Source organism: Pristis pectinata, chromosome 6, assembly GCF_009764475.1.
Source record: "Pristis pectinata isolate sPriPec2 chromosome 6, sPriPec2.1.pri, whole genome shotgun sequence".
NCBI classification, from domain to species: Eukaryota; Metazoa; Chordata; class Chondrichthyes; order Rhinopristiformes; family Pristidae; genus Pristis; species Pristis pectinata.
This window is the reverse complement of record NC_067410.1, coordinates 98627622-98648885: the sequence shown is the minus strand read 5'-3', so window position 1 is coordinate 98648885 and position 21264 is coordinate 98627622. Positions and strand designations below refer to the sequence as shown.

General features: G+C 39.6%; 1 protein-coding gene across 1 annotated transcript in view; it reads right to left on the bottom strand.

Moving 5' to 3' along the window:
- The window catches only part of dner (delta/notch-like EGF repeat containing), a 188440-nt gene that overhangs the window by 112983 nt on the left and 54193 nt on the right, over positions 1 to 21264 (bottom strand). The window contains exon 2 of the mRNA XM_052018121.1: positions 3003 to 3302. Within this exon, the coding sequence (XP_051874081.1) occupies positions 3003 to 3302 (300 nt within the window). The remainder of the gene's footprint in view (positions 1 to 3002; positions 3303 to 21264) is intronic.

Sequence of the window (21264 nt, the reverse complement as noted above, 5' to 3'; positions counted from 1 at the left end):
TAAATTTAACAGAGTGGATAGATTACTAGCACAATAATCCAGAAGCCTGGAGGGATAATCCAGAGACTGGACTTCAAATCTTCCAGCTGCAGCTGAAGCATTTGAATTCAGTTTATTAAATAAAGTCTAGAATAGCAATAAAACTACAAGATTACTGTAAAATCATAATAGTTCATTAATGCCCTTTAAGGAAGGATTGGTAGTGTGCTGAGATCTTGGAGGCAGTGCAACTGGAATTGATCACAATTGAAAGCAAGAATGAAAATTTATTAAGTAAGTGCATCACCAGTTTAATGTTCAAAATAGATTACTAACACACAGGCAACGTGTGAACAGGACAGCAGAGTTTTAGATTAGCAAGTTTACAGAGGGTGGAAGGTAGAAGCTGACGAGGAGGACTTGCCAAGGTCATACTCAGAGGTGACAAATCCATGGGCAATGATGAACAGATGGGCTCTGGCAGAGATAGACACAAACAACGTAGAATTGGGTGATCTTGGTGAAGGATGGGATTTATTAAGTTCATTTTGGGTTACATAGGATGCCAAGGTTATTGGCTGTCTGGTACCACATCATGTGGTCAGGGAAATGATGGAGGGGACCTAATTTGTGGCAGTGACCAATGACAGAATTGATCCTCCTAATATTTAGATTGGAAACTCATCCAGTACTGGATGCTGGTCAAACAGTTTGACAAAAGTCATGGAAGGGTCAAGAGGGGCGGTGATGAGATAAAGCTGGACTATGTAAAACTCGATTATCTATGCAAAGAGTTACTGGTCTTAAGCATTGTAATTGTATGATGATCAGGAAGCAGGACAGACTATGCGCAGCTGTCTGTATCAATGGTGCTCAGGTGAAGATAGCTGAGAGCTTCAAGTTCCTAGGTGTAAGTATCACCAACAATTTGTCCTGGTCCAACTATGTAGATACTATGGTCAAGAAAGCACACCAGTGCCTCTACTTCCTCAGAAGGCTAAGAAAATTTGGCATGTCCCTGATGACCCTCACCAATTTTTATAGATTCACCATAGAAAGAATCCTATCTCAATGCATCACAGGTTGGTATGGCAACTGCTCTGCACAAGAAACTACAGAGAGTTGTGAATGCAGCCCAGTCTATCATGGGCTTCCCTCCACTAACTCTGTCTACAATTCCGTCTGCCTTGGGAAAGGAGCCAACATAATCGAGGACTTCTCCCACCCTAGATGTTCTCTTTTGTCCCCCCTTTCATCAGGCAGAGGATACAAAACCTTGAGAACACATACCAGCAGGCACAAGGACAGCTTCTATCCTGCTGTTAGAAGACTCTTGAATGGACCTCTTATACGATAAATATGAACTCTATTGTATGAGGTCTGTTCAAGAATTCTTGATCTCCCAGTTCACCTCATCTTGGCCCTTACACTTCATTTGTCTACCTGCACTGCACTTTCTCTGTAACTGTAACACTATATCCTGCATTCTGTTTTTTTCTATTACCTTGATGCACTTGTGTATGGAATGATCTGTCTGGATGGCATGCAAACAAAAGCTTTTCACTGTGTCTGGGTACATGTGATAATAATAAACCAATTACCAATTACTATCATAGATATTTAGGAATAAATGAGAATTTACACTAGCCACTGAATTTGCTTTTCATTAGGTTTGGTCCTGTTGATTCAATTTCCATAATCCAATCCTGATGCAGGTTTCGACCCAAAACGTCAACAATTCCTTTCCTCCCACAGATGCTGCTCAACAGGCTGAGTTCCTTCAGTAGATTGTTTGTTGCTCCATATTCCAGCGTCTGCAGTCCCTTGTGATTCTAATGATTACTTTGGCTGTATTTTCTGCCTCGATATTGCTAATCAATGGGGCAATTGAGAGCACCAGCACTATGCTGCTCTTCAGAAACAAGTAACAACCTCCAACCTTTATTACAATGTTCCTTGCTTTTATTTTATCTTTCATCATGTATTGTATTCCTTATAACATAGAGGAAACTATCTGGCCCATCAAGTCCATGGCAGCTCTCAGAGTATTCCCACCAGTCCTATTCCCATAATCTTTCTTACATGCCCATTAACTCTCTTGACTCTCCTGCCACCCACCTACATTAGGGCAATGTACAGTAACCAATTAACCTACTAGCATATCCTTGTCGGAGGAAACTAGCACATCTAGAGGAATCCTATGCAGTCATGGAATGTACAAACTCCACAGAGGCGACATTGGAGCTCAGGATTGAACCTAGGTTGCAGGAACTGTGCAACACAACTCTGACTGTCACACCCTTGTGCTGCCTTTTATTAATCTTAGTATGATCGTTCTTCTGTAAAACATGAACCTTTAAAACAAAGGAATTTCATCTAGCTTCACTTCCACCAAGCTGGCAGACATTTGTCCAATTGTTATCACTTACTCTACAACAGACTTAGACGTGACAAAAGGGAGACCCCTGTGGTGGAGAACTTTGGCATCCTAGTTTTGGGAATATTGCTTCCACCAACTTCTTGGGAGAAATTTAGTCTGTTGATTAAGTGTTTCCTCTCTAAGATCATTTCTGTGGATTTTAACTCCCTTCAAGTTCTGTTGTGTGCCCAGGTTCTTTAAATTATAATTCAAGTAATATTTTTGTTAAAATAAAGATTGCCTTTTGGCATTGACTCAGATTATATTGATTATTTATTTCAGTGCAGAAATACAGCATCCCTGATAAACAGATTCATCTTAATGTATATATTTGTAGATATTTTTCTTTCAGGTGGGGGAATTAGATGGATCCATTTTAAAAATGGTACACTGGTTCAGAAAGCCAACAAGAGTAAAATCACTGGGGGAATCTGCAGTCCAAACACTCTGTCTGAGAATTAGATGCTAGAAAATTCCCACAAATTGCTAGTCTTAACTGGAGAGAGAAGCATTATTGCGTTTTGCAAAAGGCAAAAATTTGCCTCAAAAAATAATTCTGACTACAAATTTCATACATAATTACTTTAACATGCAGATTCCTTACCTCTCCGATGTCCCAAGTTAGGTTTGCGACATTATGCCCTGGTGCTGGCTGCCAAGAGGACAAAGTAGTTGTTTGCCATGAGGACGGAGATGAGGTCGTGTTGGGAACCATAGATGTTGAGGCTGGCTCAGGTTGCCATGACAGCGTGGACTCTGTCCAGACAGGGGCAGGAGTGCTTTGTGGAGGCTGGTCACAGTTTTCACCTTGATAGCCTTCTTCACAAATACAAACATAGCCATCAATGTGGCTGCTGCAGTTGCCATGGTGACAGGGATTGCTTGCACATTCATCTATTCGATCCTAGAAGCAAAAAGAGCACAGGATTACTTATATTTATTTAGCCTGTTAGAGTTGGATTGTTTCTCCAGCAGAAGAGTAAATTTCAAGCCCCAAAAACACTTGCATATGCATTAATTTCCCTTCAACAATCACAATACATCATGTGATATGCACAACATTCCCTATTGAAAATGTCAGCAAATGTCATATTCCTAGGCACCTTTGATGCTTTTGTGTAAGTGCTCACTCAGAACCACCGGGAATCAGTTTTGGGATAATTCTGCCTTCAGTTTTCCATCTGGGCCCGAGCTGAATACCTCCCACTGACAACACAGCTTGTAGGGCAGAGTCATCACAAAAGGGGTTCTGAGTCATTGCTCTGCATGATGCAAGGCTTTAGCATGTCAAAACACTGTTCCATCATCCCATTCAATGCTGGTAGAGGAATTACTCAGTTGAGGTGTTAATGATAGTGCTGAGACTATATCCGCTGACGAGACATCTGTCAAGCAGTGGGCCATGAGATGATTTCTACTGAAGAACAAGGTTAACTAATGTATCATTACAGCATCATTCAATGTATTCAAACATTGAATAAAATCAACATTCATGTTTAAAATAAGTGGAGTCCTGTATAAGAATCTATTTTTATTTTGTATACCCATCCACTAGAGGGCATTGATAACAGGATCACAACACAAAGCTGCCCCCAGCTCTACCTTGGTCACGTCTTTCATCCCTTAGTTTGGATGAAAACCTGCACAAAATGCAATCAAAACATTTTCCAACATTGACAACAAAACTGAATAGCTAACAGTGCCCAAAACAGAAAATGCTGGGTATACCCAACAGGTCCAGCAGCAACTGTGGACAGAGAAACAGAGATAATGGTCATTGACCTGAAACACTAACTCTGTTTCTCTCTCCATATACGCTGCCTGATATGCTTAGTATTTCTGTTTTTATGTCATATTTCCAGCAGCTGTAGTTTTTTTTAAACTCCCAATTAACATTAGCCCATTTACAAATTCAGTTTAACTGGTGGTTGTCTTGCAGGTCGCAAATGACACAGTTCAACTTGCACTGGAACATCACCATTTGTTGGTAGAATCTGATTTCATGGTGTGTCCTCCTTCATCACAGTGGTTTCAAGTCAAGGGAAGGAAACATCCGGCTCTGCCATGCATTGATCTAGTTGTGCTGAATGACTGTAATACATAGAGTCACACAGCGCAGAAACAGGCCCTTTGGCCCATTGAATCCACACCAACCATCAGGCACCCATCTACACTGACCCTACAGTAGTACAGTAGTCCCATTTTTTAATTCTCCACAGATTCCCCTCAGCTCCCCCCCCCCCCCCACCAGATTCTACAACTCATCTACACCCTAGAGGCAATTTACAGTGGTGAATTAACCTACCAAACAGCACATCTTTCAGATGTGGGAGGAAACACAAGCAATCAGGTGAAACCCACACAGTCACAGGAAGAACATGCAAACTCTACACAGATAGCAGCAGGTCAGGATTGAACCTGGGTCACTGGAGTTGTGAGGCAGCAGCACGACTAGCTGAACCACTGTGTCATTCTGCAATGTCTTAGGTGGCAGCCACAGTATCTTGGGTGGTCCTGGAGGCACTAAATCTTGAGATTGTCATCCCGAAGAAACTCAAATGAAACCGGTCTCATACAATCAATGATTTGCCCTGATGACCAGATTCTTAGTGTGACATCTCAGACAGTACAGGATCATCTCAAAATAAAATTGGTACTTAAAAGTAGATAAATATGAACCCAAGACAATAAGAAATAGGAACAAGAATAGGCCATATGGGCTTCAAGCCTGTTCTGCCATTCAATAAGATTACGGATGATCTAACTTGGCTTCAGTTCCCCATATCCCTCAACTCCCAATAGACCAACAGATCTCTATCTCAGGCTTGACTGTATTAAATGATTAGGTAACCATAGCTCTGGGGGTAGAAAATGAGAAGATTTACAACACTCAGAGATGAAATTCTTTATCATCTGTGCCTTAAAAGGGCAACTTCTTATTGTGAAGTAAAACCCCCTAGTTCTAGGTTTCCCCACCAGGGGAAACATCTTCTATGCATTCTCCCTTCAAGTTTCTTCAGATATTACGTCTCAATAAAATTACCTTCCATTATGCTAAGTTCCAATGAGTACAGCCAATCTTGCTCAATCATTCCACATAAGTAAACCATTTCGAGCTAGGAATCAAATAGTGAACTTCTCTGAACTGTCTCCAAAATAAACTTATCCTTCTTCAGATAAAGAGACAAAAATTACATGCACTAATCCAGGTGTGGTTTCACCAGAGTCCCGTATTGTTATAGCAAGACTCCTCTACTTTTACACTCTATCCCCTTTGCAATAAAGATCTGTTGCCTTCCTAATTACATTTATTACATGCTTGCTAACTTTGCGAATTTCATGCAATACAACCAGAACTCTCCGTACAGTGGTATTTACGTCTCTCTCCATTTAAACAATATTCTATTCGATATTTAATTTCTATTCTTGCTATTCAAGAGGATAACCTTGCATATTTACACATTATACACCTGTCAAATTGTTGCCCACGCACTTCACCCTTTGTCGTCCTCTTCACAATTTGCTTTCCTACTTACCGTTGTATTGTCAGTAAATTTGGCTACAATGCACTCAGTGACTGCATCTGAGGGGCTCCAGCACTAATCCTGTAGCATTCTATTAGTTACAATTTACCAACCTGAAAATGGTTCATCTACCTTGCATCTTTCCTTTCTCTTACTTTGCCATTCTTCTCTCCATACAGATCTATATCCTCAGTGCAATGAGTTCTAACCTGGTGTAATAACCTTTTATACGTCACCTTATCAAATGTTTTCTGGAAATCCAAATAATCTACATCTTATGGGTTCTCCTTTATCCACCTTGTTTGTTGCATCCTTGAAGAGCTCTAACAAATTTGTCAAATACAATTTGCCTTTAGGACATAGAACACTACAGCACAGTACAGGCCCTTCGGCCCACAATGTTGTGCCGACATTTTATCATTTCATAAAACAATGCTGATTATGCTTGATTATATCATGATATTGCTAATGTCCTTCCACTGCTTCCTTAATAATGGGTTACAGCATATCTCAGTGACAGATGTCAGGCTAACTGTCCTATAGTTTACAGCTTTCTGCCTTCCTCCTTTCTTTGACAGGGATATTTGAGGTTTATTTTCAACATAGATGAAACATAAATAAAAAATTATAAATAAATAATATAATTATTATGAATTAAATTAATATTAAGACCAATATGGCAGGTCTGGTGATGTGTTGTGGCTGTAGCATGTGGAAGCTGATGGAGACCACTGTGATTCACAGCAGCCACAACTGCAGAAAGTGTCTGCTGCTTAAGCAAATTCAGCTCTAAGTTGATGAGTGGGAGTCTGAGCTTCCAGCACTGCAACAGTTCAGGAAGGAAGAAGGTCATCAACACGCTCTGCTCCAGGATGCAGTCACACTTCATAGTTTAAATACCATACATCTGGTCAATAGACAAGGATAGGAGGGTGTGACAAGTGAGTCAGCATTGGAGAAGCTTTAACTCTTGCATTTGTCCAACAAGTACAAGGTAGCAGTCTGTGTAGATAATAGAAGCAGTAAAGAGCTTGAGCAAATAGATCACAACGTTGTGATACAGGGAGCCATTCATACTGGGGGACTGAAAAAGAATGTGTGAATGATAGGGAGCAGTGTACTTCAGGTTTTAGATACTGTCTCAGCAGGCACGAGCATGAATCCTGAAGGCTGTGTTGCCTGCCTGTTGCTAGACTTAAGGCCATATCCTTGGGGGTGGCGAGGAAATTGAACTGGGAGGAGAAGGATCCAGTTTTCACAGCCCTACACAACAACATAGATAGGAACAAGAAAAAGGTGATACTGACAGAGAATAACCAGCTAGTGTCTAAATTAAAAAGAATGGCAAAGATAACTAAATGAGTTAGGTACAAATTATAAAGTCAACAAGTTCGGGGGGGTTGAGCGCCTGCTTCAGAGTTTAGTGTGGGAGAAGTAAGATTTAATTCATGAAACACCAGCAGCAGGACTGGGGAAAGAGGGAGCAGTTCCACTGGGGTGAGTTTTGCTTAAATTGGGTTGGGACTTGTATCCTTGTGAACTGAATAACAGAAGCTATAGAAAAGGATTGAACTAAACAGTAGTGGGAAGGATTTGTATGAGGGGAAATTTAGAAAGTTAAAGAGAAAATACAATGTAAAATTGCAGATTAGTAAAATAGGTAATGATAACCATAAGACTGATGAATTGATAGCATAAATAGAGAAATAAATGGATACGATTTGATGGTCATGACAGAGATATAGTTGGAAGGTGATTCAGGGATGGGAACTAAATATTTATGGGTACTTTATATTCCGGAAATCTGAGAAGAAAGACAAAGGAGATGGGGAAACTCTGCTAATAAATGTGAGAACAGTTCAGTTGTGAGAAATTACCTTTGTTGAGAATACCAATTTATAGAATCCGTTTGAGTGGAGGTAAGAAATAGCAAGGGAAAGAAGTCCTGGTGAGGGTTGTCTATAGGCCCCCTATAGACAGACGAGCATAGGCGAATGAGGGGTGACTTCATAGAAGTTTATAAAATCATGAGGGGTATGGATAAGGTGGATGGTCATAGTCTTTTCCCCAAGGTTGGGGAGTCCAAAACTAGAGGGCACAGATACAAGATAAGAGGGGAGAGATTTAAAAGAGACCTGAGAGGTAACTTCTTTATAGTGAGTATCTGGAATGAGCTGCCAGAGGAAGTGGTCGAGGCGAGTACATTTAAGGGGCATTTGGATAGGTACATGGAGGGGAGGGGCTTGGAGGGTTATGGGCTGAACGAGGGCAACTGGGACCAGCATGGAAGATGGTGTGGTTGGTATGGACCAGCTGGGCCAAAGGGTCTGTTTCCATTCTGTACTACTCTATGACTCTATTATATCAACAAATGATGGGGGGTTGTTAAAAAGGTGCTGCAAAATCATGGATGATTTTAATCTTTGTAAAGATTGACAGATCAAATTGGCAAAGGTAGACTTGAAGATGAGTTCACAGAGTTCATAGAATGATTGATTCAACTGTCAACCTGGCATTCTAAATCAAGAAGACCAATTCTCTGAGGCTGTCATATTGGTTTATCATCTATAGTATGTAGATGCTACACGATTCATAGAATCATAGAAAAGTACAGCACAGAAATGGGCCCTTTCTCCCACTTCATCCATGCTGACAGTGATCCCTTGGATGCTATGTCAATCCCATGTGCCCACATTAGGCCGGTATCCATTCACTCCTTTACTATCCATGTAGCTGTCCAAAAGCTCTTTAAACATTGTGATACCATCTGGCTCCACTACCTCCTTTGGCAGCTCGTTCCAAATATTCACCACCCTCTGTGTGAAAAATTTACCCCTCAGATCTCCTTTAACTTTCTCCCCTCTCATCTTAAAACTTATGCTCAATTGTTCTAGAGTACCCTGCCCTAGGAAAAAGATTCTGACGATCTATCCTATCTATGCCCCCCATAATTTTGTAAACCTCTAAAGAGGTCACTCTTCAACCTCCTACATTCCACTGAGAATAAACCCAGTCTATCCAATCTCTCCTTATAACTACAGCCCTCCATTCCAGGTAACATCCTGGTGAATCTCTTCTGCACTCTCCTCATTGCTACAACATCCTTCCTGTAGTGTAGTGACCTGAAACAATAAAAACTTATAGATCTTTTATTTAAGAAACTTGTGATGGTGCTGTCCAAGGTTTATGCTTTGACACTTTTAGTTCAATTACTTTCCATCACCCACTAATATCAAATATTTCTCACACATTCAGTTCTTCAGCCAATCTCACTTAATATTAGTCTGAGGTTACAGAAAGCTGCTCACCAATTAGAAAATAATAGCACTGTGAGGAAAATGTTTTCTGCTCCTATTTTTTAACATTAGTATAAAAATGCTGTCATGGCCTTGAGGCAGGTCAACTCAGTAGTTATCAATTATTTTAAATTAATTTTGCCATTGGATGTCATATACCATCAAGTGAGATTGATGAACCCCAGTTATCTTAATCTTAAGCAGCAAACAAAACATAATTTTATTGAGGCATCAGGTGCAGGTTAAATAGCACTCATTTTTTTCCATTCTCTTGTATTTCTCATTCTTTCCTTTCTCTTGATTTCTTTATCTTCCATTGACTATATTCTGCTCCCATTCCCCATCTGTGTTCCTTTGATTATCTTTTTTGAAGTCTTGCACACAATTTCTCCATTTTCTTGTGCCCTGCTTCCTCCCATTATTTCTCTTCCATTCTTTCCCTCTGTTTCACAGTTTGCAGATATTACTACAGATCCAATTAAGAGTAAATAAATCTTAGTAAGGTCACACTGGCATGGTAACCAAGGGCATGAGACTGCATTTATAATAGTTAAATTAAACACTCAAGGTTCTGTTCATTTGGAGAAATTGTTCTTGAGATAAACCCCAGAGTCCTTTTTATCTGCAGCAACCTGCCATTGACCGAGCTGGATTTCATTGGGAGAAGTCACTTTAACAAAGCAAGGTCATCTGTATGATTCAGCTTCCAGTTCTGCCGTACAACTGATATTGCTGTGGCAACCATCACGTGGGCACAGATGGGACTATTCTATCTCCAAGTAAATCTTAGCATCAACAATACACTTTCAAAAGTGTAGTCTGACAAAAATTTAAGACCTCTTTATTAAAAAGCAATACTAATATTTGTACATATTAATTGGGAGTTTATATTCAGTGCCTGAAAATGTTGCTGAACCCAATTACTCCACTGTGCAATGGCATCTCAATGCATTGAAATTGATTTTAACTCTCTAAGTGGTATGCTTCTGAAAGCAAACCCAGTCCTTTACAGAATTTAAGCATGTGTCATTTTACTTTAGTGTAGAGAATAAACTTATCTTTCAAAATAACAGATTTTTAAAAGAATTGTGGCTGTATTCGTGCTAGAATTCTGTGCCTATTCCAAAGATTCCAGTCCTAAAAATACAACCTGGCAAGCTTGCTTCATTAAAAGGTGAACATCTCTGCACTTATTCTCCATTCACTTCATGGCTCTGCTCAGAGCGGGCTAGATTTAAGCAATGCTTGCAAGAATACACATGCACACAAGTCTAGAGACCTGAGCACATAAACCTAGACTTACTCTCCAATGTAGTACTCAGGCAGTGCAGGAGTTACCCGGAATTCTGTCCAGTACGGACACAGTGTGATATCTGTGCATTACTAAGAAAGTGCTAGAGTTGGCCTAGATGTCTGAGCAATACTGAAGGACTGCTATATATGTGCAGCGCTGAGGGAATGTTGAAGAGCTGGCCTAGATTTTTTGTACAGTACCGAGGGAGTGCTGGAGAGTTGGCCCAGATTTCTGCACTGAACCAAACGAGTACTGCACTGTCAGAGATGCAGTTTCTTGAATGTGATGTTAAACCAAAGCGCTGCCTGTACTCTTAGGTGAATTTAAAAGAACCCAAATGTAGAAAGAAAAGCAGGGGAGTTATCCCAGATGTCCCATACAATGTTGATCCCTCAAAGTCACAAAATAAAATAGATTAACTTGGCATTAAACTGACACTCATTTGTGGGATTTTGCAATGCACAAATGAGCTCCACATTTCCTGCATTACAAATAAGAACAGAAAATGCCAGCAATGGTCAGGTCAGGCAGCATCAGTGGAAAGAGACGCAACGTTAGTGCTTCAGGTCAACGATCCTTCATCAGAACAGGAAAAAGTGAGAAAGTAAATTAGTTTTAAGTTGTAGAGAGAATGGGAGACAACTGGATCGTCAATGGGAATATATCTAACAGTACCAAGGTTGTCCATGGGATCCCAATGACTCTTTGCAAATTTCTATAGACGTACGGTGGAGAGCATTCTGACTGGTTGCGTCACCGCCTGGTATGGAGGCTTCAATGCGCAAGATCGAAAGAGGCTGCAGAGAGTTATAGATTCAGCCAGCTCCATCACGGGCACAACCCTCCCTGCCATCAAAGACATCTACAAGAGGCAGTGCTTCAAGAAGGTGGCATCCGTCATTAAGGACCCTCACCAACCGGGACATGCCCTCTCCACATTACTACCATCAAGGAGGAGGTACAGGAGCCTGAAGACCCACACTCAATGTTTTAGGAACAGCTTCTTCCCCTCCGCCATCAGATTTCTGAATGGTCCATGCACCCATGAACGCTGCCTCATTATTCCTCTTTTGCACTATTTATTTTTGTAATATAGTAATTTTTACGTCTTGCACAGTACTGCTGCTGCAAAACAACGAATTTCACAACATACGTCAGTGATAATAAACCTGATTCTGATTCAATGTTTATAGATATATTTGGTTAATAGAGTGATGAGAAGGAAAATAACAATTCTGTGATTCTATGATGCTATGAAAACAAAGGGACATGTTAAGGCTGTAAAAAGTGGGTTAAAAATGTTGCTGAAACCTGAAACCAAAAGGTGAATGCTGGAAGTACCCATCAGATCAGGTGGTGCCTGTATGAGAAAATCTGAGTTAATATCGCAGATGGATCACTTGCAGCAGATTTAGACAATTCTGGCGCAGGAAAAGCAAATTATCTCAAATTGTTGAATCCAGTATTGAGTCCCAAAGGCTGCAAGGTGCCAAGATAGCTGAGGTGGCTGTTCATCGTGGTTATGCCGGGCTTTGCTAGAACAGTGTAAAAGAGCACAGAGAGAAAGGTCAGAGTGGGAGCGGGATGGGGTATTAAAGTGACAGGCTGCTGGAAGATCAGGGTCACCCTTGCAGATTGGACAGGAGTATTCTGTAAAGCAATCGCCAAATCCTTAGCTATTACAACAATGACTATACTTCAAAATTACTTTCCTGTCTATGGAATATTCGAAACTTGTGAAGCTATGAAATAACCACAAGTGTATTTTCCCTCTTTCTTGTCACTTGGACCAGCAGAGTGTTCCCGAACGACATGCCTGTCAGATCGACAACCTGGTCCAGTACCCCTCCAAAGACTCTGCAAGGACTCTACCTGTTTTCTTTCTATTCACATCCACATCTTTATGTTTGCAGTCATTCCTCTTCTGAATACATATTCAGCAAGTCATAATATAGCAATTGCAATTAATCAGAACGTGCATGAGGACTTCTAGTCAAGAAATTTTAATGCATTGTAGTAGCTACAACTTCCCAATGATGCTTGGGTCATGTGCCAGGACCTGCAAACTTCAGTAGTGCCATAGACCTGCTGTTACTGAATGGGCAAATAAATTGTGCTGCCTGAGATCTCGGATGGGGTGTTGAAGGACTGGGATGTTGGCAAAGATGAGGGAAGGCTGGCATTTGGAGGCTCAGCTGGAATCTGGGTGCGGGTTGGCAGGGCACCGATCAGATAGGTGACCTGTTGGGGGTGGGGTTGATGAGGAGGAGAGGTGGGGAGGGGTTCCGTATTGCTGTTTCTATGAGGACTTCTGAAAATCAGAGCGTCTGAGGTGGATATCAGAAGGACCCTGGACCATGGATTGCATGGGTGTAGACGAATTGGAAGGTTTGCTGGACTAATTGTAATGTGGGGTGAGGGCGCATGGGGAGATGGAGAGATTGTTGGGACAATTTGTGGTAGGGGAAAGGATCTGGTTTGTGATAGGTGTGTGGGCAATGTCTTGGCAGACTGAAAGAGTGTGGGGATTGAGCCTGAGAACTCTGAGGGTCAGGGTCAGGACCAGTGGGGGAGCTTGGGGGAAGAACAGTGGAATCAGGGTGTCAGTTGGTGCTGTTGGAGGATGGTTTCCCCAAAAGATAAAAGGTGAATCTAGGACTTGGTGCAGTACTAGTCCATCACTGTATTGTTCAAGAGTCCCCAGTGATGGCTACTCCCAGGGACAGCTTTCCTCACAATTAAATGAAAGGAATCTCTCACACAATCAACAGCCTGTTACGTATCTGATGCAGGCCTGCAAGTATAACTCACCTCAAAATCTGCCCAGATGAATTTCCTGACTGACATAAAATGACCTGGAAATGGCTGCCATCGTGTTTCACTCTGTGCTGAGTCCGTTTTCAACCACACAGCACTGAAATAAACAGCACTATACAACCTAATTTCTAGACATTGTTTATTTATGTCTTGGGTATTTATATATTTCATATTTACTTATTGAGCACCTATAATTCTTACTTGCAAATGTCTCTAATCTCCTCCAGCCCTACAACCCACTGAGGTATCTGTACTTTTCCAATTCTGGAATTTTGACCATCTCTAATGGAATTAATCTACCACAAGTGGATTTGCTGTCAGGTACTGAGCCCCTAAAGTCTGCCAGTAGAGGATGGACTGAATGTTTAAGGTGGTGGACTGTTTTGTCCAGGATGCCATTGAAGATCTCAAGTGTTGTTAAAGCTGCACTCATCCAGGCAAGTGGACAGTATTCCATCACTCTCCTGACTTGTGTTAAAACTGGAGGCAAGTTGGCCCAATTATTCTGGAGACATGTTTTTTGTTCCTCACTATTTTTATGTTTATCTCCCGTGGTTAACCCTGAGTTCCCTGCAGAGAATACGTTTTGTATGTTGGAGAATCCATAACTATGTCTCCTACCTTACCAGCACTGCTTCCCACTGGGAGCATTGAATTACTCCTCAAAACCTTCCCAAACCAGTAGCTGATTGGGGGTTTGCCTTTAATTCTTGGCATTATCACAAGTGTATCGAGTGCTTTCCCCTAGCCACTTTGACAAGGCATGCCTAAAACATTATTTTTCCTACATAATTTTCTATTTGGCTCACATGACTAGTTTTTTCTTTCTTTCTTTTTCAATCTTTCTATTAGTTTTCAAATTAATACAGATTAATAATATAACATCAATGTTTGTACATGTAATACAAAGAGATCAGGAGAACAATCATGGCATAGATAATCATAAAAGAACAAGAAAATATGAAAAAACTGTAGATCCAATGATCTCTTAGTAAATGAATATAATATAAAAAGGAAAGAAAAAGATTTATTATATAAATAAAAAAAGAAAGAGAAAAAAATACCCAGATCAATAAGAAAAATTATAAACAATATATCAAACCAAACTAAGCTAAACAGAAATTTTCAAAAAAAAAGACTGGACTAAAATTTCTCAGTAGAAACAGAGCAATATTATGTTGTCAACTCCGTTCCTCTAAGTTGGAAAGTTATTGAAAGGGATGAGTAGTTTTTATTCCAGTATCACTGTCTTTCTCTCTTGAAAAGAGATTATCCTCTGCTATCCACAAAATTCTATCCCTATCGAGTTCAGAATTCCAGTTCATGATCTCTGCTCTGAAATAACTACATCCCTTTTACCTTAATTTTTGCAATCTTTTATTATTTTGCAATCTCCCATGTTGCATTTTCCTCTCCTATTTTAGTAACAATTCAGAGCATACAATTTCAAGGCACCAGGCTCTGTGAGAACAGTATCTTCCCTGGTGTTCACAGCTCCCCAGGCCTGCACAGACACTGATCAGGAGCAAAATGCTACAACAGTTAAGGTGATGACATCTTTAGGTTGAGCATTGAATCTGCTCTTTAAAAAATCTATAACCACATAAGAAAAATTTGCACCCTTGCCTCATTACAAGTTCCACACAAAAATCCCTTAATATTCTAAACTTAGAAGAAAATGTCCTGCATTGCAATGCTGTAATTTGTAAATCATTTCCCTATGTAATAGTTAGTTAGCCAAGAATACGTTGCATCCTTTTCAACTCATAGCTAGGCAGCTTCTCAATGTTGGCCAGCCTTTTGCTAATTTACACTGAGTTATTTATTTCTACAGGTTAAAGGAAAATCAATCAATATTTATCACAGAAAACATGCTGTTAAAAAGTCAAACACATTAATTCTGAATTTTTAAAATAATTTTCAGTGCACTGCTTGTAACACTTCCATGACTGCATCATTCATGAAGAGAATTTTTTTTTATTTGAATTAATACACCCATCAGACTGGGTATCCAAATGCAGAATGAAAGTCTGGCAATGTAATGGAACAGCAAGCATTGCCAGGAGTCCTCGATGTGTTGTCCTTCTCCAGAGGGCATTCCAAAAATAGCTTTAGATGATACTGAAAATGTCATAAAAGTAGGACATTTGAATGCAAAATAAATTACACTGGGTTAATGGAAGGAGAGGGGTCAGATAAAGTAAAGGATAGAAATTCTTCTGTGTATGTCCGCACTAGATGGGTCTGATACCATCAGCTGCTAGTTGTTCTCAAGCTATCATTGAAACTAATAAAGGCCAATGTGCAGAGGTCAGTACAAGTCTGACAGAGATACACATTGTGTTGGGAAACACTCCCATAAGAACAACAGGAGGCCGTTCTGCCCATTGAGTCTGTTTGCCAGTAAGACACATCATGGGTGTTTTGTATCTCAGTTCCCATTGGTCCTCATTGATGTTTACATCTTGATAATATTTGCCAAAAAAGATAATGTCTCAATAACCTTAGCCAATAAAAAAAAGTGAATCCTTTACTGGAAATTTGTTGGTGAAAATTTTGGATTTCCACTGCCTTTTAGAGAACCTTGGTCACGACAAACTAGGTACTGGATGTTTTTACAGGTGAGGGTGCACTATCCAGCCTTGCTCTCCCAAGGTTGAGCTCATGAGGTTGCTTCGACCATAAATCAGCATTTGAGGAGTGGATGGGATGGGGGCATTGGGATCAGGAATGGGAGACTGGCAGCAATAACTGGGAATCAGCAGAAGAAGAGGCACCAATGATTGGATATCAAAAGGGAAGATGTGTGGATGGTGTGGGGGAGCTATTCTGCCTGAGGATGATGGAACTGGACCAGGGGCTGGAAAGTGATGGTTGTTAGGAGGGGTTTGGTGCATTGCAGGGGCAGGCAGGTCAGCCCCAAAGGTGTAGATAGCCCTCCCGTTCCAGTACTGTGCTGGGGTGACAACATTGTCCCAGGAGTGGCAAAGAATGGGCTCCTCTGGATAACATGATCTATGTTCCCCTGCAGTACTTTAGAAAAACCCCTTGCCTTAAGAGTAATGCCATCATGTGTGGCCCTGATGGGAAAATCATGAGAGAAAATGCCTAGTCAAATTTTCCAATTGGCACAATGTGACCTGGAGATGGTCAGACAATCAGAAGAACTGCAGATGCTGGAAATCTGAAATGAGAACAGAAAATGCTGGAAGCACTCAGCAGGCCAGGCAGCATCTGTAGAGAAAGAAACAATTAATGTTTCAGGTCATAGACCCTTCATCAAAATTCTGACCTGAAACATTACCTGGAAATTGTCAATTGTGTTTCACTCCAGTCAGTTGATATTTAATTGCACAATGCTGAAATCAGTAATGTTACTCTATTGAATTTACAGGCATAAGTTTAGAATTTCACTGCACCTACCACACAGAGGAAATCACCAGATGTGCCTGTTTTAATGTGGTATCCATTTCCTACTTTGGTCTTGTATGCTGTGGCATTCAATTGGAAGTAAATTCTATCCTAACTGGAGCTGTAGCCACAGGGATTAGAAACACTAAGCAAAGGACACCTTTTTGTTAGGATGGGCTTGATTCAACTGTACAGCTTAAATTTGAAAATGATGTTCTAATGTCACCTACTCTTATAATTATAATTAGTTAAATTATGCAAATTAAAGATTATGTTTCTGAAACTTCTTTAGTTCATAGTAGGTCCAAAGTCAGTTAATAGGAATCATTTTAGACATACCACTTTAGTTAATCACATCAATTTTCTCTGAATTTGCTTTAGAATATGCCCAGGTAGTTGTTGTAGAATGAATGACTATAACAACCTTGCGACAAATGGTGAAGGCACAGGCTCCACAGCCTTTATACAAGAATGATGCTTTGTATGTGCTGTCAACCATTCGGAGGTTTTCACACATTTGGCTTGCCTGCAAAACTGTCACGGGAACAAGCGGAACAAGAAAGTGTCCATGAAATCAGGCACATTACCAGAGTGAACAGCTGTTACCCCATCACCAGCATTCACTTGAATTCTCAGAAAGAAAGCATTGCCGCCATCTGCATCTCCAATAGTCTGCTTCTACCTAGTCCTGCAAGTGGAGGTGGTGTGTTGTGCAGTTTGGGCTGCGTAGAGCAGGCAAGTTTTAACAGCTGATAATGTGTTTACTGCAGTCATCAAAGACCATAAAGCCACTTATTCACCTTTCCAGGATTTAGCTGTCAAACCCTCCAAAAACTGAACTGTCAGTATTGTCAGGAATAGGATATGAAAGCAAGGAGATAACATTATTCTTTAGAAACTCGGTTAGAAAACTCTCATTTGGTGTCCATGTAGCAAAAATTATATTTAAGCTCTAAAGAAAATGCAGGGAAAAAAATTTAAAAAGGACGATTCCAGAGGAGGCAATTATCATGAAAGATTGAGCAATCTTTCCTCGGGAAAATAGAAAGCTATGAAAGATCCAGTGGGATGGTAGATAACACTGGTGCATTTAAGAGGAAGCTCAATGAAAAAAGTTAGAATAAACAATTATAGAAGAACAATTAAAAAATAGAATGTGAACCCTAGCAGGGAACTGGGTGTAATGACCTATTTCTATGCTGTGGATTGTATACAAGCTGCTCAATCTTGCACAATGCATGCAGTGCGATAAGATTAAATTTACGTACTTTATACATATTTATGTAGCAGTTAAGCACATCATTACCCTGTAAAACTTAACCAAATCCAGAGCAACAAACAAGATGGAGTCCAGATGAAGGGTCTCGACCTGAAATGTCGACTCTTCACTTCCCATCCACAGATGCTGCCGAACCCATTGAGTTCCTCCAGCTTCTTGTTTGTTGCTCCAGATTCCAGCATCTGCAGTTTCTTGTGTCACAGTGTTAACTAAATCTATACTGGTTACTTATATTAATTTTTTTTAGTTTTAGAAATTAATTTTTTTAAAATGTTAAATATCTTTATGCAAATAGAATTTAAGCAGAACTAGCTTCATAATAGCATTCCGTCATTTGGCTCTGTGATTTTTTTTTATCACCTCTACATCTTTTTTCTCCTCCATGCTGATGATTATCTCACATTTCAGGTGAGATGGTGGAGCTTTAGGTCACATTACAAACACATACTGGTGGGCATGATAATCCAACCATGACAACCACCCTCCAAGCTATAGCTCATTGTTTCTTAAATTTACAGTGAGATGTACTGCACCTTTACCCTTCGGCTGCTGCTCTGTGAGCAAATTTATGTAGAATTTAACTTACATTTAGCATCACAAGATACAGTGAAAATGACCATTTGGACCATCTTATATCATCCAGATTGCATGCTGGAAAATTTGGCAAATTCCACATGCTCAGTGTGAACAAGCATGACTGCAATTCGGTACAATTAGTGGCTAAAAAGTCTCCAGCTGAAACTTAGCATATTAAAAGGTTGAGGTCTTAAAATGTAAACATTACTTAAGGTATTAGAGCACAAAAATGTTAACACTGTGTAAATTTATTGTCTTTAGTGTAAACTATTATTTTTTGGAATTTTAATTTTGCTTTAAAACCTTGAATCTTGCCTGTTTCAGTTTGTGAAGTGAAAATGTAATTCTATATGAAAAAGCACATTGAATGATTGACATGGACTGAGAGTGAGTCTCCATAGCTGTTAATGAAGGAACATTTGGATAGATGCATTTAGGAACTAAATTTCTTTGATGAATATAGACATAAAAATGTGACAAGAGCATCATAGCAAAAGGAAACAAAATACAGGACAGTAGTATTTTGGAAAATACATGCAAACGGGAGAGATTTGGTAAGATAAAGAATGTGAAGTATTGGATTATAGCACAACCTTTTTGGAAGCACTTTCCCATGAAGTCAAACAATGTAGCATATACTGGCAATCTGCCAGTCAGGTTCTGATCTTACTGTTGCTAGAAGGAACAGAATAGGGGTTTGATGCATCTGCACAGAAGCAGAGGTGAAAAGTCCCAGTAAACCAGTAATCTCAAGATCCTCTCACACAAACCCGAGCATCCAAATGGAAAGTGACATTAGCAGAGGGCCAGTTAAAGGGCACAGAGTAAAATACATAACTATAAATGAAATCAATATGGAAATGAGAAGAAATATGAATTCTATCTTTTAGGCCCTTTTTGCAAGATCTGCTATCAGATGTGCTCAATAATTTTTTAAAATCTTTTTATAATTTAAATCTGAATAATAGTTTTCAGCTCCTTACACAGATTACAGGTAATTCATTAAGCGAGATGTGCAATTATACCCAGAAAATAAACAACTCTGCACAAATAATTGCCTATAATTTAATTTCTGAATATCCAAGCATAAACTTAATTTTGAAAAGCTTTCATTCTATTTAAGCTTCAGGACAGATAAAGTAAGAGAAAGACACAAGCTACAGTCAATATCAAGGTCAGACTCAGAAGAATGCAATTGCATCCATGGGTTAGTTTTGAATCAAGTCTGAGGATACATTTGAGACCCATTTTCAGATCAGGATGCTACACAATTCTCAACAACTTGACATGAGAAAGAGAATATTGTACAGATTCATACAAATTCAAAACCTGCCACAGCATCAGAAGCATTGCTGCCTTGGTCTGATGGTTTCATCAATGTATCCCTCAAAAGATCTCAACAGAATTTTATATTGTTTTTGAGTTCAGACTTTGTTTAAACCACAGATCAGAACCCAAATGTGTCAGTGATTTTTTCCAATATGTTTCGCTAGAAATGTGAAAATTCTGAAGTGTTCAAACTAAATTATGAAAGGAAACAATCATCAAATAACAAATGAAGCAATTTTCTCACCCATGAATATAAAGCCTGAAATGCCATATATAGGTTAGCTGAAGTCCCACAGACTCGATGCTGAGATAATTATTCTTGCTGCACATTCAAGGGAAGAATCTTAATTCTCTCTCTGGCTGGAGGAAATCTGACTTAATGGGAATTAAAAGTCCAAAGATACACATATCTCTCTTATATTACCAATATGCCATTATTTGCTGTTGCTTCCTTGGACAGTTGAGATACCTTCCCATGTTAGGAAGGAACTTTTTGAATACGTGTAGAGTTAAATTCTTTTTGGGTTACCAATGATGAATTCTGGCCATTTATCCGCTTCTGCTTGTCAAATGATTGCTTTTGTTACATTAATGGCCAAGAGATCCATTTTATTTAAATGGAAGGATCCTATACCCCCTACCACATTTCAATGGTTTTCTCAAACTATAACATGTTTAAACTTAGAAAAAATTAGGAGTGGTACTGTCGATCCTTCGCTTAAATTTGAGGAGGTTTGGAGTCCATTTATTCAGTATTTCCATATGATATAAGCTGACCTCTTTCAAATCCCTTTCAATAATCTTTGAATACAGTGGAGCGGAGCTAACGACATAATAATGTTTTTTTTAACTGAAGTCCAGTTTTTTTTGAAGTATTTTGGTTTGCTTTTGTTTACTTTTTTTTGATTTGGGGTTTCTCTTTTCATATAATTAAACCTCTTTTCAATTTTTTTTTGTATCACGCTCACTTAGCAAGAGAGCGGGAGGTCCAGATTATATTTTTTTACTCCTTGTGAGTATATATATATTAACTGTTATTATTGTTATCCCAATCTCTTCACACCATATGTATAATCATTAATGTTATGTATATTAATTTGAATTAACTTGAATAATAGAATTATTGAAATTCAAGAAAAAGATTGAAAATGAAAGAAAGAAATTCTATAAAACACAAAGCGCTCTGAAGCTATTTTAATGGCTGACTGGGCAGAGCATCTGCGGCGGTTGCACTTCCCAGTAAATCCCAGAAGGTGAGAAGCTGGTGGGTTTAAAGAAGTGTGAAAATTGTTTCCTTGGGACTGGGAGCAGCAGCAGTACTTCCCTGAGCCCCAGGCCAA